The sequence below is a fragment of the Brachycentrus maculatus genome, unplaced genomic scaffold (genome assembly GCF_059751285.1).
Source record: "Brachycentrus maculatus isolate JH-2025_06_01 unplaced genomic scaffold, ASM5975128v1 h1tg000258l, whole genome shotgun sequence".
NCBI lineage: Eukaryota > Metazoa > Arthropoda > Insecta > Trichoptera > Brachycentridae > Brachycentrus > Brachycentrus maculatus.
The window spans coordinates 1,114,568-1,132,776 of record NW_028281009.1 but is presented as its reverse complement, the minus strand read 5'-3'; the positions used below and the strand labels follow the sequence as shown (position 1 = coordinate 1,132,776).

At 31.8% G+C, this 18,209-nt stretch overlaps 1 protein-coding gene across 1 annotated transcript; it reads left to right on the top strand.

Moving 5' to 3' along the window:
• Positions 1–275: 275 nt before the first annotated feature.
• LOC148305951 (uncharacterized) lies at positions 276–17,735 on the top strand. Its single transcript, XM_088265823.1, has 4 exons — positions 276–944; positions 7,324–7,476; positions 15,418–15,601; positions 16,439–17,735. The coding sequence occupies exons 1-4, from the start codon at positions 414–416 to the stop codon at positions 16,771–16,773; spliced, it is 1,203 nt and encodes a 400-aa protein (XP_088121949.1). The 5' UTR covers positions 276–413; the 3' UTR covers positions 16,774–17,735.
• The last annotated feature ends 474 nt before the right edge of the window (positions 17,736–18,209 follow it).

Genomic DNA, 18,209 nt, shown 5'->3' with positions numbered 1-18,209 from the left:
AACGAGCAAACGGTTCCATTAGTTCAGTGGTTGCCGCGAAGCGACGCGGATTACTCTTTGAAAAATAATGTCGGTTGTTTGGTATCTCGCAAACATATGTAAGTTGCGAGTTTTCTATGACGATTAATCGTAAGACAAAGACGCGCGCCCAGGTGGCGGTGCTGGTGCGCGAGGAGAGAAACGAGGAGAGGAGACTCGGAAGGAGCAGGGGACGGGCGGCGGGGAGGAGGGGAGGCGAAGGTCCGCCAATTATCCGAGTCCTGGCCTGGCGCAATTACCTCTCGGCGAGGGGGCCGCCGTAGTCGGCAGTCAGTCAGGCGGCCGGACGGTCCTCCGCAGCAGTCCCGAGCGCCCCGTCCCCTAGCTTCCGTCCCGGGCCCCGCCCGCGCGCGGAGTACTCGCGCCATGGCAGCATGAGGGGCAGCACCGCGGGGCTGGCGGAGGCGCTGGAGGGCGAGTCGCGCGCGCACGGCGCGCTGCTCGCCGTGCTGGACACGCTGTTCTCGTGCGCGCTCGTGGCGCCCGCCGTGGTGGGCTACTGGCGCGGCACGTGGGAGCTCTTCAACCTGCTCGTGTTCCCCGACTGCCCCGTGCTGAGCAACGCGCTGTCGCTGGCGCTGGGCACGCTGGGCCACCTGGCGCTCATGCTGGCGCAGGCCTTCTTCAAGCGCCACCTGCACCCGGACAAGGGCCGCCTGCGCTACTACGCGTGGTCGCGCCTCTACACCTACGTGTACGGCGTGGTGAGCGTCAACTCGTGGCGCGGCCCGTGGGGGCTCATCGGCATCCTCATGGGGCGCGGCAACTCGGCGGCCCCCATCGTGGTGAGCCTCGTGGCGCTCGCGGCGCTGCGCTGCCTCAGGAACATCACGGCGCCCCCCTTCTCTCTGGTCATAGACAATCCCAAAGACTACTTCGATGTGCCTTCGATATTTCGTGTTTCGGTGAGGCAAATTCATCTTACAAATAATCAAATTTCGACAAAAAATATTTTACGCAAATTATAATATTGAGTTTGCCAGTATACGCGCGTATACTTGGTTAAGTAATATACATTAGATTTGTAAGGAATAAAATTAAATCACAAACGAACTACGATATGACAAATATAAGTTTTAAAGAATGAACAAGTTTAATTGTTTTACGTCGAAACAAGGGTGTAACGTAAATAAATAGATACCTAATTCATCAATTTCAGTAGCGTGGTAAGTACACGTATTTACTGGTTATACATGATACGCAAGTTCTGGATTTTCTTATAACTAGATTTTATTTTATTTACCAAAGACGCCGGATAAAACAATATTATCAATTTGAACAGCTTTTAAATATGATAAAGATATTTTTATACGATAAGCTGATTAAAAGTGACAAATTACACTTTAATAACAAATAATTATTATTGATTGCTACTTTGATTACAACACAATTCATCGAAGGGCCAATTCTTTAAATAATTGCAAAATGATGACCAATTTTTACATAATAATCAACATTAAAAAATGTGTAAATTATAATAATACAACCTTTCGTAAGATTTATCCATGATTTCAGTATCATATTATTTTACTTGATATTACCTTTTTGTTTTATTAAGTGATAAATTTAAAATTTGATTACTAAGTCTTATGCTTAATCATTCGTTTAATTATGGTAATTAAAAGGTGGAATTTCCCACAATTAAAAAGAAAATATGATTCGATTACTAAATTAAGTAAGCAAACAAAAACGCTTTGAAATAAATATTCGTGTTACATCATCCTGTTTAATTAGTCAATAATTGTTTTTCGTAACAATTAAATGATAAAGTTCCTCAATAATATCTGTATGCCATGGTTAATTTGACAATTTTGTTTGTTTTTTTTGTTTAATAATGGTAAATCCAAAACGTTAAATTTTGAATAGAGACAAACTCATGATTCAAAAACAAATATTTCCATGTCATTTTTTAGAAAGTATAAAAATATAATTGTGTACTTTAGTTCAATATAATTTTACGCTATCATAAAATTTACCGGCGAAATATTCTTTAAAAAAACGGATGAGGTATCATTATAATTTAGAAAATTGTATTGTGGTTATCTTTAAATCATTATGGTGGATGAAAAGAACGGTGTAAAGTTAAATAATCTAAACTTAGTCGTCTCTAAATAAATAATTTAAACAATAATAACCGAATTACAAACTCAAATGCATTCATGTAAATTATTAAAAATATGTTTCACGAAAATAATATTATAACGTACAAAGATGTCATGTTCATATCGCTCACTCCTTTCAACAACGTCATATTTCAAAAATCGTCAATTTTCAGTTGTGCATGTTTTCGGAATGCCCTAAAATGTACAGTAAAAGCAGCATATTTTTAATTTAATATTTACCTGCTACAGGCAGAAAGTGTTGTTTTTGTATTTTGAAGAAAAGGTATTGTTTAATTATTTTTTTAAATATATTAAATATTTTTCAAATGGGGATAAAAAAAATCAGCTTCTACTTAAAAAGATCTGTTGCGCAGTAAAAGTTCAATAAGTGGCTTGATATTTATTTTCAATACATTTTATTATATTCTTAAACTTTAAAAATGATCTCCTGAAAAATCTTTTTTTTATATATGACGTTGAAAGGAGTGAGCGATATATGACAAAAGAAGTAAGTGGTTCTGATTTTCAGAGATTAAATGAAAACAAAAAAATACAATTCAAAACAAAATAATATGAAAACACTTAAATATATTAAATAAATATTAAAATGTTTCATAATAAGAAATCGAAAAATAAAAATAATGGGGATTAAAAATAAAAGTAAAAAACAAATCAGAATAAATTTGGTGAATGGTAGAATAATACAAAAACATATGAACAAATATTTTCCAACATACCACGTAAAATTTTACAATATAATTTTGAAAAAAAATCGATAGGAAAAATTAAAATTTGTCTCATAAAATCAAACATTTTTCAATAGTTTGATTGCGATCTAATTTTTATTCTCAAATTCTGGATTTGCTCCACTTAGGAGTTGTTCAGTTATTCAGTTTTATTTATCTTAATTATGCGTATAAAATATAAAACAACATTAAAAAAAATGTGATTTAAGAATATATATGAACTTTTTTAAAAATATTATTTTTCGTGAATACCTCCGAAGTTTTTTAATTCTAATTTAGAAACTAAATACACTGGTATATTATGAATAGTATAATTTGCTATTAAATAGTTACGATGAACATAATTCATTGTCATGTACATTCTTCCCCTATAATTTTCATATAAGATTCCTTAATGTAAGCGGAAGGTCTTTTACTGATTGTTTGAAATTGGTGATTTTTCAGGGTCAATGGTAAGAAGATTGCCTAGAACAAGGCGTTTCCGTTCAATTTCATAAAATTCTTCAAGATTTTAGGGAAATATTTTATTTGAATAATACAAATATTTTGTTCCTTATACTTTTGTTTTATTTAAATGTTATTCGGTCATCCAAATAAAAGTAAAATAAAATAAAAGTGTAATATACAAAATATTTGTATAATTCAAAGAAAATACATATTTCACGAAGGTCTCGAAGAATTTTAAGAATTTATTATGTCGTAAATACAATCGTTCAATTTTAGACCAAAGAATTAAGGTTTTATAATTCTTTAATTCCACGTAGAGCAATTAGTCACTGAAAAATGGCCACTTTTTTAGCCGAATTTTTATAAATTCTCCCGTCGTCTTATCTTATGTCTTATTTAATAAAAAAACGTTTTATTTTAAGTATTAAGCTAAATATTTTAATATTGTTATTTTTTTCAAATGTAAACTCCTCATTAAGAAGAATGTATTCTTCGTAAATCAAATAGACTTTTTTTTACTTACAGAGCTAGTTATTACATTTACACTTAACCTTATTTTATATCAAACTAAAGGCTGTTTATCAAACGTTTTATAATAACTTTATAACCATAATATATTAATTGACCTTAAATTGTTTAGATCTTCACCTATTCAATGTTAAGATACGAGTAGAGTTATATGAGCATAAACACTTCACTTTATTAAATAAAATTCTCTCGTTATCATAATTACGCATATCATATAATTAAAATAATATAATTATTATAATGAAACCTCTAAATGTAATGCTTCTGAGGAAGTCATATCTGCCTAGTACTTGTTCAGTCGCATAATCAAAGAAATTTAAAATAATATCGCTAGATTAATATTTCATGAACACTTTTTACAGTGACCTCGGCATCTTGCTGTCGGCCGATTAGAAAAACAGTGTTATCGTTATTGATATAACAATATTATTGTTTTTAAAACAAATTTGTGACTCGGTTAAATTAAACATTATCACAAATTCAGAATATCGGGCTACTAAAATCCGGTTCCTTATTTTATGTATACAGATATGATATTATATCAAGTAGTTTTTCATTTTTATTTAAGAATAATAATAACTTAATATTAAAACAAAGATTTTTTAAATAATAAAGATATAGCGATTAATCGCATAACTTATCCCATACATTTTTTTTCAAGTAAATGATAACGCAAATGATTTTTAACTTAGAGATGGATGATTTTTAACGTTTTAAAAAATGGTTTTTAACTAAATAGTAAATGATTTATCATGCATATACTCCTAATAAACAATACTCCTACAGCTCGCTCTTAAATATGTGTTGACAATGTTCTAGAGGATGGGCTGTATTGATTTATTGGCAGTAACCGATTCATTTTTACAAATATAAAACAATGTAAAACCAAAAAAAAAATGAGAGTATTACTAAATACATACTAATTTATTATCGACTGACAACGAAGAAAGTACATTTACGTTGGCATGCCTATGATAAAATGATAAAAATTTTATATCGGCCTCCAATAACATTTTTCTTTGTTATGACCAGTATTATTTTCCTTTCAAAATGAATAAAGCAAAAATACGCAGATACTTATATTTGCGAGCTTTTAAATTAATGGATGATAGTTTTTTTAAGACAATAAGCAGAGGCCCCGTGGTCAAATTTATAATAAAATCTTTTGATAAATATCTTTTTATACCTGATTTTCAAAATTATTTTAGAATATACTTGGGCTAGCTTTTACAAGCATTTTTACAATCATTTCGTGTTATAATAATAATAAAATTAAACAACCTTTAAAACAATATTTAATTAGGAGTCGTATATATTTTTTTATATTCCGAAATAAATTTAACATTATGCAATTAAAATCACACAAAACTATATAACACACTTTATTATTATTTTTAAATAATTTATTACCAAAATATAGGTGTATAAAAGAATGTAGACATCCAAAAAAAATCATTCTAAGAAATATGAATTTTATAATTGAAAACATTATATTTAAATGCTCCATAGTTAGCTTCATCTTGTTCATTCGAGTAATACATAACTCCTTGATACCATATTAGTATATTAAATTTAATATTTCAACACGTTAGTGATTTATTAAATATTATATATATTAAATATATCAATCACCATTTGTTTAACTGTTTCGTGTTATTAAGATAATGAAGCACCTAATTATATTCTTATGAATGTAGGTATTATAAAATTCTCAAAATAAATGACCCTCTGATAACATAATTTTACTGCTCTTAGAACATTCTCGAGTAGTGCAAATATTTCCACTAATCTCTTTTATCAATTCAAGGTGATAATTAATAATTATATTATTAACAACATGTGATAAATCGTCATAATACGGAAGAAATTAAATAAAATAACAACGTGCTTTCTGAGAAATGTTTTTAATACTATGATAGTGATTTTTAAGCGTAAATACGAATAATAATAAAAACTTTAATAAATAACAATTAGGTTTATTTTTATTTCAATTTGTGAGGCTCAAAAACAACTACTAACTTTTATAAACCTAACCTAACCTAACCACGTTTATCTAATTCCAACGTTCTAAAATAACGATTAAATTATTAAATTATAATTATTATTTTTCTAAAATAATAATTATATGGAAAGACCTTTATTTTTATCTATTTTTTATTATTTAGTGACAAAGCTTACACGAATAATGTACATCGCACGAAATAAAAACAGATGGTGAATCCAACTCAAAAAAAAATCATCAATAGGAAAAATTCTTACAACGAATGCTCTTTTCATTGAAAAAATCCAATTTACACAAATAGTTACGCAAGGGATTTAATAATTATATGGAAAGACCTTTATTTTTATCTATTTTTTATTATTTAGTGACAAAGCTTATACGAATAATGTACATCGCACGAAATAAAAACAGATGGTGTATCCAACTCGAAAAAATCATCAATAGGAAAAATTCTTACAACGAATACTCTTTTCATTGAAAAAATCAAATTCACACAAATAGTTACGCAAGGGATTTAAAAAAAAAATAAGAATAATGCCCTTTTAGTAAAATTCAAATCCGAATTTTCTTGTAATGAAAAATGTCTATTACCAATGTTCAAATGCCAAATTCTCAGTTTGCAGATATTTTTCCTATTTGAAAATAATTGGATTTAAAAAATTGGGAATAATTAAACAACAAATTGGAAAATCTGCGCTAATTTTTTTTAAACCATTAAATTGATGAAACGATGCCACTAATAATACCTCCTAGGAAATGTCCTGATTGGGGGAATTTCAAACAAGGTAAAAAAGTAAAAAGCATGGATCTTTCAATGGATCGCTGTGTGCATTTGATCGCTGTAAGATTTATTTTTGTAAAAGCCGTGGTCTCTAATGCATATGTAACCTGAAACTCATACATATATATTAATTTGAGAAAATACGCTTGTGTAACCTAAACTTGAATAAAATCATTGAATTACTTAATAATATTTTGAATATTTAAAGCACTAACTTTGTGGATCATTGTAATATATTATTTGGAGAAATAAAATAGCGTTGTTTTCTGATCCATGTACTTTTATAATTATAAACCAACTAGTTTCGGCAACAACCTGTTGACCTCTTCAGGGTTTGTTTTATAACTAACTATATTAGTTATTTTTTAAACAAACCCTGAAAAGGGCAACACGTAGTTGCCGAAACTAGTCAGTTTATAATAATAAAAGTACGTGGATCAGAAATTAACGTTATTTTATTTCTCCAAATAATATATTAATAATAGCTACTTTTTACATTAATAATATTTCTTAATTACATTTTTTATTTATTTAATAAAGTTACATTTTAAAGTACAACAGAATACATTTTCTAAGCATTTACACATATGGCAAACTTTTAGTTTAAGATTTGCTGTGCCTCTCCAAAAAAGAGACTGAATTCGTAATGTGTAAAATGGAGTTTGTACATGATTGCAGAGTTCCCGGGAGCCGGTGCTGTTCGTGCTGGACTGCGTGTTCTCGGTGGTGGTGGTGGGCTCGCTGGTGGTGTTCGTGTGGCGCGGCGCGTGGGACATGCTGGACTTCTACCTCTACCCCAACGACCGCGTGTGGAGCGCGTGGGGCTCGGCGGTAAGCGAACCTCTTAACTTCGTCAAGATGAACATCATATGCAGTGGCGAGGACAAAGTTTTGGGTAGGCAGTAGGGTTGGGTAAGGATAAGGCATAGTAGGCACTAGTTGTGTTTCTATATGGAACGCTAGTAATCCAGGGTAGGCACTGTTTTTCTGCCTATAAAGAATGCACGCGTCTGATCATTTATCTTGACGAACTTACTTTTGCAAACCCGAAATGGCTGCTTCCATTATCCCGGAGAATCTATCATGTTTCTAGGAAGGACCTAAAAACAACAAGTGGACTTTTTTTTAGCACACATCTCATTTCCATAACAAATTTAATTACCCGTTACCACATAACATGCATTGAGTGACATCATCTTCCGATGGATCATGTTTCCTAGAAAAGCTCAAAATAAACATTAAAATAGGGTAATTTTTCGTTCACCGTTTCGTAAAAGAAAGTCACAAAATACGTATTATTTATGTAACTTGAGATCAAGATAAAATTACATCGATTAAATGCATTCGTGTATGTATCATTGGCTTTAGATTAGAGACATTAAAAGTATAAAATAAACAATTATTTAAATCATAGGGTAAATGGAGGTGGATAAAAAAAACATTAAATTCTTAAAAATAATACTACCAAAATAAGGTTTCATTAAAATAAATATTGAATCAAGGTGAAATAAATATTGAATCAATGATAAGATTTATTTTTCTATTTTAGACTGAGAATTGAGAACTTCAGAAAAGTTAATATTTTTCACACATATATATATTTTTCAAATCAAGCAAAATCAATTTGATTTACCTGGAAATTTCGATTTACAGTTGAAAATAAATCCAATAATTTTTTTCTTAGTAACGCAAATTGCTTTTTTTCTCGGCATATAGAAAAGTAGTTTTAGTGTTTTTTGTTTGTTTAAAATTAAAATAACGACAATTAATTATTTGAAACCATATTTTGAGATATCCAATGACTTTCGTCAAAACTTTTAAAATTTATATATATATATATATATATATATATATATATATATATATATATATATATATATATATATATATATATATATATATATATATATATATTATTGGTGATATATGATATTATTGGTGAATAAAAACTAAATACAGATTTTTTGTTCACGTAAACTTTGAACGTATTTTTATTTGTTTTGAAGAAATATCTATTTCAGTATATTACCTACATATTGAAATAGAAAGTATAGGAGAATCTTGGCAAGCTATTCTTTCAAATCGCTAGAATTTTCTATTACATTTTCCATTTTTGTTACTGCTCTGTTTTTACTTTTCTCGAAATACCCATTGTACGTACATCAAAATACTTTTGTTTTTCTTTTAGATCTTATTCTACTTCATTATAATAATTATTTAATGAATAGTGAATACTGAAAAAATACAGGCCCAAAACTATGATTCTTTATGTGATCCAACGACAGTGCATATGTTCATCTTTTAGAAATCAACACAAATCGGACATTGAATAATGGGCAGAATGGTGCACGTGTATAAAGTGATCAATTAACCCAGCCAAATGCTAGGTCGTAAGCTCTGAAATGCACAAAGATCTATCTTCTTTCGTATAAAAACGGTTGATGCTTCGTCTCCAGTTAAGATACCTATAAAATAATATTTGTCCGCCTTGGAAGTGGAATGGTCAGCACGCTCGACTGCCGTACTGGATGTCCCAGGTTCGATTTCCAGGAGGGGAGGGCCTCTATAAGCCTCTATAAGGGATTTTTTCATAATTTTTAATTAAAATGTAACTTTGTTTTAAAATCACTATAAAAATGCCTATAAATTTATTTATAGCGATTTCGCCAAAGTTACATTTTAATTATAAAATAGCAAATCACAAAGTTATTGCTTCAAATATAAAATTTTACGATTTTTTCACTTTAATATTTATTCAATATTACCCTGGACTAGTACCTGAACCGGAGGGCTGATCACCTTTCCTTCATGTGTCAACGATCAAGGTTACACTGCGTTTATATGATGCAGTGCCCTATGCACCATCGGGTTCAGATGAGGGTTTGAAGGATGAAGGATGGAATGTAATATAATATTTACAATTTATATTGATGGAAGTAAAACTTACACGTGTTGTCCGTTTGACAAAGGCGTTCTAAAGATTAACATTGAGAATAGCTTCCAAAATCTATTGTGAACGAATAAAACCAATCTGCATTGTAGGTACTGGCTAATAATTTCCTCGTACGTATTAATACGTTCTTAGCCGCACTTGGCCCGGGTGATTGGCTCACAAAGCCCGCCCGGAGTGTGCAGCCTTCGTCGCCAATCACACCAGTTAACATGACTTCACGCGAAGGATTCGCCACTCGCATTAGCACATCCCAGATTGGATCATAATTTGGTAAATTGTAGTGACCAGTGGGCACAAATTGCAAGCAAGATTGCTAAAATTACATACCCACGGGTATAATGCTACAACATGCTATACTTTGTGTATCATTTTCGTCGGCGGAAAAGCTGCGAGGCGAGCGGGAATCTTCATTCCGAATATGTCTTGTGAATGGGTTTATTGAATTATGTGAAATAACGTAAAATAATACGTCCATTCATCAAACCAAATGACTTGTAGGTTTGCCAAAAATATGTTAATATCATTCTCATTAAAAAAAGTTAGCTGCTTTGTGTTGACATCAATGAGATACTAGTACTCTTACTGAATCTTTTCGTAATACATATATGTGTATATATATATATTATTATATATATATATATATATATATATATATATATATATATATATATATATATAAATAATATATATATATATATATATATATATATATATATATATATATATATACAAATATATATATATATATATATATATATATATACAGATAAATAGTTTTGATAAAAACAATGTTATAATTTCTAAACGTAGTTAAAGCGTGTATCTTTCCAAGAAATGGAAAGATATATCGCAACTGAATAAAAATGACATAAGAAATGTAAAAAAATAATACGCAGTGCTTCCATTTAAAAATTCAATTAAATTCGTTTACATAGTGATTTTTTTTAAACTTATATGATTTTTAGTTTTTGAGAAGATTTGAGTCCGTTTACACTATGTTTACACTAATTCACTTAAATTATCCTCTTGTCATGTTTTAACCTTCAGTGTACTTTGTATAATAATAAAAGGTGAATCCTTCGTGCTTATCTAACGCTCGCAAATTATTAGAGTAGATAATTTTGTCCGCGATAGTATAATAGTAGCGATCTTTTTATATCCTCATATAAACTATTTGGCAGATGGCACACGTATTCAATTATCTGTAAACAAGAATATAAAGTTCAAAGTAATGCACGACTGTCTACTAAAGAATTATAAAAATTCCTACCGCATCCTAGCATGCAATTAAGTTTGTTTGCTATAAAATGGAATAGATTTATTAATCTACAATGCTAATTAAAGACTAATTTTTTAATAAAACTAAAGAATACTCAAAAATGTATCCTTTTTATGTCATGCGTCTTCGATCGGTCATTGTAACGTCATTTGTAGTATAAAAAAGATATATTTTCTTGTATATTTTGTACATAAAATTTTTAACATTTGTTTTTTTTTTGCTGTTGTTTATTTTTGTCTAAAATTGGTCAAGAATCAAACAAAGTAAATGATTTTTTTTGGCAGAACCCAACTGTCAAACTGATTATGAGCAACGAAAGAGTAAATAAAGTGCAGGATTAATTAATTTTTTTCTCAATTTATACTTTGTTACGTTGGAAATTTCGTTAAACAAAACTAATCTAGTTGCGAAATTGTAAAATATTTATGACATTGGATACAGAGTGAAGATAATTAACTACAACCAACATTGCCAAACTTTAAACATATACATATGTAGATATTTTTCTACGCTACAATTACTTTCCACAAAAATAAAGAGTATTTGTATGTCCTGATATATTTATTTTAATTTTATAGTAGGGATATTTTATTTGACGGATGTATTTGTAAACTTTGAATAAGCCGTCATTGATGTATAATAGTTATAATTTACAAAAAATAAAAACACCATTTTTAGTTCCTGTTTTTTTAAAGCTCCAATAATATTTACTCTTTTCTTAGCTAACGATTTAAAAAGTCAATTTGTTTATCGATTTATTTTCCGTAATATGAATATCACTTCAGATTATTTTAGATGACTAATTGTAGGATATAAGCCAGTTTCAATGCACTCAAGATAGATTACGTTTTGTTATCATTGCATTTGTTAGATAATGAGTGCATGGAAACATAACATTTTTATACCATTCACGTGTCACTATGAAATTATATGCTTTGCGTGATGAAATTATAATTAGAAAACATTTTTTTAAAACTAGAAATTACCACGTTGCTTTCGATCAGACAATAATATCTAAGATTTAATTCAAACTCATTTTTACCCTTAATTTCATATTTTTCTTTGATTAATCCATCACCTGTTATATATACATATTTATATAAATAAACCCTTGAGGTTACTACCGCTACTTCCGACCCTTATCCGTACCCAATAGTGTATAGGGTACTTCATCTTATTGATGAAATGTTAACTTGATCGTTTTTATATCCAGGCAAAGCAATCAGTCCTGGATTTCAGGTACCTATTATACCAGGGTTATAAATAATATTTTTTGAATTAGAGATTTATACTAATCCAAATCAATCAATTATCATTCTTAAATTTATTATTCAGATACACTTATTTTTTTATATAATATATCTAAATTTAAATATTTATTTTATCATTTTATATTTTTTAACTTGGATATATTAAAAGAGATCATTTTATTTTAGAGAAAATTATAATGGAATCTGAGCATTTTCTGAGTCAAAGAGTCACCATTGGTTGGTTATGTGATACTTTATACACTACGTAAGATTTACCATTATGGCTATGATGAAACAATATTTACTTTTACACACATTTATTATGTATATATAATAATAATAAAACCCTTATCCGCACCCCAATGATGCATAGGACACTGCGTCATATAAACGCAGTGTTATCTTGATCGTTTTACACATGTGATGAAAGGTGATCAGCCCTCCGCTTCAGCTACCAGTCCAGAGTAATAATATTGAATAAATATTACAGTGAAAAAATCACTTATATTTATTTTACCCCCCTTGGGAATCGAACCCGGGACCTCCGGAACGGTAGCCGAGCGTGCTGACAATATATATATATATATATATATATATATATATATATATATATATATATATATATATATATATATATATATATATATATATATATATGTATATATATATATATATATATATATATATATATATATATATATATGTATATATATATATATATATATATGTTTATATATATATATATATATATATATATATATATATATATATATATATATATATATATATATATATATATATATATATATATTAACATATATTTATACATAAATATATATACTTCTCATACATAAATATGCATGTGCTTATGATTTTTTTTGTCTTTTTATCTTACTAAATAACTAAGTATATACTTACTTTTTGAACAAGTCAATATTTTCATGAAACGCTTTATTTTAAAATTAATTGGGTGTAGCTTCCGTTAGTTTAGTTCCCGTCAACAGGTGAGATGAGATACATCATGACGGTGCCCTCAGAGATGAGAAAATAAATTCATTTGGACAGGTGTATAAACCGACATCTTCTATATGTAATTTATTTTGACACCTGTTGATGGGAAGAGCTTTATTTTTTTTAAATAAGTTCATTTTATGAATGAAATATTTTCTCTAAAATTTTAACTATTGCTTTTACTGAATTTGTGTCTTTAAATAAAAATACATAAAGTATGTATTTTTATTAATAACTAGCTGTACCCAGTCATTTGTTGCCATGGTTCGGACGGGAAAAATAGAAAATAAATAAAGCACACTTTTCAAAAATATGTAATTTCACAGTGCCAATTGAATTTCAAATTTATGGTAAATTATGTCAAATAACAAAAATCCGTGCGATTGGTTTTATAGCTAAGGTACACATCGAGAAATAAACATATTATTGAAGCAATACTCGTATTAACTTTATTATTGAGATGTTTTTCTTATTGGGGCTCGCAAAAAAATACTGCGCCCAGATTCAATTTATCCAGTTTGAATCTGGCGCCTATTTCTCACTCAAAACGGAACCGCTAGACGCTAGACGCTATCTTATTATGAAACTAATATGATGATAGTGTAAGTAAATAAATCAACAGGTAACTTAGAAAGTACTGGGTAAATAAGATAAGATTGTCCGCCTCCGTAGTGAAATGGTCAGCACGCCGGGCTACCGTACTGGAAGTTCCGAATTCGATTCCCAGGGGGAAGTCATATAAAAATAAGTGATTTTTTTCACTCTAATATTTATTCAATACTACCCTGGACTGGTTCTTGAAGTGAAGGGCTGATCACCTTTCCTTCATGTGTTTACATGAAGGAGAGGTGATCAGCACAATCGATCAAGATGCCACTGTCGATCGTGTGTACGATCAAGATAACACTGCGTTTATATGATGCAGTGCCCTATGCACCATCGGGGTGCGGATAAGGGTTTGAAGAAGAAGAAGAAGAAATAAGATAAACAAAATAAAAAAAATAAGGTAAAGTCACGTTCATTTCATAATTTCTTTATTTTCTTCTGGTGTATTCTTGTTCCTATTTTCTTCTTGTCGTTTTTGCACAGATAAAATGAACATGGCAAAATACCATTACGAAAAAACTCCATCAACAAGCCATTTTATATTGCTTATTAGGACTATGCGTAATAGAAGATTCCTTGCATACGATCGAATACAACTGCAAAAAATATCTATTAAAAAATAGAAAGAGGTAAATAAAAAAGTAGTAAGTAACTTCTCAATATTATATAACAGTTCAATATTTATATTTGAAGTTATTTCATACAGCTAAATACTCAGACTTCTACATTCTTCTTCTTTATGTTGAGATACAAAAATAACTTCCAAGCGGAAAAAAATCCAGATTTGTGAACAAGTATTTGGGCACAGTAAAAATGATGTGAAAAATATTGTCAATTGAAAATATTAATTTAATTATTTGATCCTACCCCACTACTTTTATCGTGGATTTTTCATTTCACATTTCTACCATCTTCGTATTTTTTTCAGGAAGTATATACTTAAGTAATTTAGTACCACATCCACCTCCGTAGTGATTACACTACCATTAGGTCAGCACGCTCGGCTACCGTACTGAAGGTCCCGGGATCGATTCGCACAGAGGGGGGGGGGCTCAAATAAATATAATTGATTTTTCTATGTAAAAAATTAAATATTTATTCAATATTACCTGAAGCGGAGGGCTGATCACTGATTTCTGGACATGTGTTAAAGATCAAGATAACGCTCGATATCAAGCCACTTATTGAACATTTTACGGTGCAACAGATCTTTTTAGGTAAAATCTGTAGGTTTTTTTCCATTTGAAAAATATTTAGTATTTAAAAAAAAAAAATAAACAACACCTTTTCTTCAAAATGCAAAAACAACATTTTCTGCCCTGTAGCGGGTAAATGTTAAGTTAAAAATATGACTCTTTTGGTGGGATATAGTACATTTTCTGGGCATTCCGAAAACATGCACCACTGAAAATTGACGCTTTTTGATTTATGACGTTCTTGAAAGGAGTGAGCGATATGTCACTAAATATAAATACCTGGAAGAGGGACGGGAGGAAGGAAAAGGGGAAAAGGGAAAGATCAAAGCTCAAGTCCAAGACAAATTATGCGAAAATTGGGATACACCACGATATAAATATTGACTTACTATGTACCATATGTTTATATAATGCAGTGCCTATCGCGTGCGTAAGGGGGTTTAATGAAGAAGAAGAATAAGTAGATACGTTGCGCAGGTGTTGGGGTACGGCCTGGTGGTGGTGACGTTCCTACTGCAGCCGCTGGCGCGGCGCGCGTGCGCGCAGCTGCAGGCCGCGCGCCGCCTGCTGCTCGCCGACCTCTTCCTGCTGCTCAGCTTCCTGGCCACCATCAACGTGTGGCGCAGCGTGTGGATGCTGCTTGACATCTACTTCATCCCAGGTCAGGCCGCGATCCCCTTCTCAGGGTCAGTTATAGCAAACAAGTCCGGGGGAGTGTCGAAATATATCAAACCGGAGGATTGCATGACGACCTTTTACATATGGGAAATTGAATGTTCGAAATTCTATAGTATACTCGATGTGCTCTCTATGGTCAAATGAGGGCAGTGCCCTCGTAAGAGTAGGTCTATCTAATTTTCGTTTTTTTTTAAATGAGCAAATGAACTTTTAGTAAATATCACCATAAATTATGAAAAATCTATTTCGATCATTTATATGATAAATATGAATTGATTTCACTTGAATTTTATGGCTCAAAATGACCCTCTGATCCTTTATTGGGTAAAAATTAGATTTACGATTACCTATTCGGATGTTTCGCAAAGTGGGTATATTAAAAGCTGTCCCACCGCATTTTCAGATATAATACAGAAACATCTAGGCTTCCTGACAGACCTTCTGTAGCGAATAAAGTTGCGAAATTTATTGAAAATGTGAAACAACATAGTTTCCAGACTTTAGTGTAAATTTACATTTAAAAGCCTTAAATACCTCTGCCAATCTATGATAAATAGTCATGATAAATGTCAAACCTACGAAAGGGTTAAAAAATTGCAGATTTCTGCGGGATGGTTAAGGGGAAGGGAGAAGACCTCCCTGGGTCCTCCGCCCTACTTCTACTTTCTTCTTTATGAGCCTTCTGATCTCCAATGCTGAATATAGAGGCCTCTTCGTCTTCTTTCCTTTTCCTCATGTACATAGTTGCTGCTTGCACCCAGTTTTTACCCCCCTCCGCCCTACACAACACATATTTTTATATATAATATGTTTTGTGTAGAAAACCCGATGCTGAGCAACTGGATCACGCACGTGGGGTGCCTGCTGCTGCTGATGCTGCTCAACTGCGCCAACTCCGTGATGGTGCGCGGCGTGTACATCGACGCGGAGGAGGCGGGCGGCCAGTGCGTCGTGTTCCCGTGCTACTACCTGCGCCTGTACTTCCAGCGCGAGCGCGACAAGAAGCGCCGGCGCCGCCTGGAGCGCGCCGCGCTGGCGCCGGTCGAGGGCGCCCTGCCGCTGGTGGCCGACGCCGCCCACGCCGCCCACGCCGCACCCACACTCGGCGACAAGGAGAAGGAGCCCATCGACAAGCCTAACGACAACGAGTGTTGATCAAAGTGATTCCTTTATAACCTAATCTAATCTAACCACACCGCCGCGGTCGTTATAAGGAAAATATCGACAAACCTAATGACAATGACAATGAGTGTATCAACACTTTAATTAGAAATAACGAAAAAATAGTGTTAACAAAAGTAATTCCTATTAAACATAACCTAACCATACGCCACGCCTGTTTTCAGAGAAATAGAAAAGGAGAACATCGACAAGCCTAACGACAATGAGTGTTAATGAAAGTCAAAGATCCCTATTTACAGTAATATGACCTAACCTAATCTAACCACACTACCACAGCCGTTCTTAACTACAAGGGAAAAGAGGATATCTACAAACCTAATGATAATGACAATGAAAATGAGTGTATTAACACTTTAATTAGAAATAACGAAAAATAATGTTAATAAAAGTTATTCCCGTAACCAATCTAACCTAACCTAACTATACTGCCACGCCCGTTCTTAGCAACAAAAAGAAGGAGAACATCGACAAACCTAAAGACAACGAGTGTTAATGAAAGTGATTTCTTTATAACCTACCTAACCTTGCATAATCTAACCTAACTACACCACCATGGTTTATTCTCAGCGAGAAGGAAAAGGAAAACATCGACAAACCTGAGTGACGAAAATGAGTGACGATTAAAATAATTCACTAGGTAAACTAATACGAATGTGATTTTATTAAAATTCTACGTGTCCGTTACCATTCCAAATAAACGCAAACATTACCTTTATTTTATGAATCTTTCCATTTTATAGTAGAAATAATATTTTTTATTAGCATTATACAAAAGTGAAATCTGATTACCACGTTTATAATAAAATCGTGTATAGCTGCTGGCATTTTGATATTATTTTGTTCTAATATTCATCGCATCTATAGGTCCAATAGAATAACGGTTGAAGTGCATATTTTGAAAACAACATAAAAAAAGATGGGATACAAAAAAAAAACACTTTGCAAATACAAAACAGAAGCGCCCGTGAAAATTCCCGACGCATTCCTCGCGGCTTCCATTCGTACCCACCCCATAGCGTGTATGCTTTTTACATGTCCATAGGTACCCACATAATTTGGTGTCTGATATTTTTCATTCCCTTATTTTATTCATAACGCTGACACTGTTTTTTTGTTTTCTTTGAACTGACCCATCTAAAAATAATCACAAAATGGTTTTTTACTACCTAAATCTTTAATATATCCGCACTGCTATTTGTTAAAAACAAGTTTATTTTTTAACGTTTCATTTTTGCATAATATCTGCTGTGCAGATCGTTTCGCTATGGTACATTGGAAAACTTTAACAATTAATGTCAATATTATCTCTATATACTTGTTTAAATAGCCATTTTTGCGTTTTTTTTAAATACCTTACATGCTATTCCTGTGCTCTGTACAGTGGTCATCCGGTATTAGATTTTTAAAAA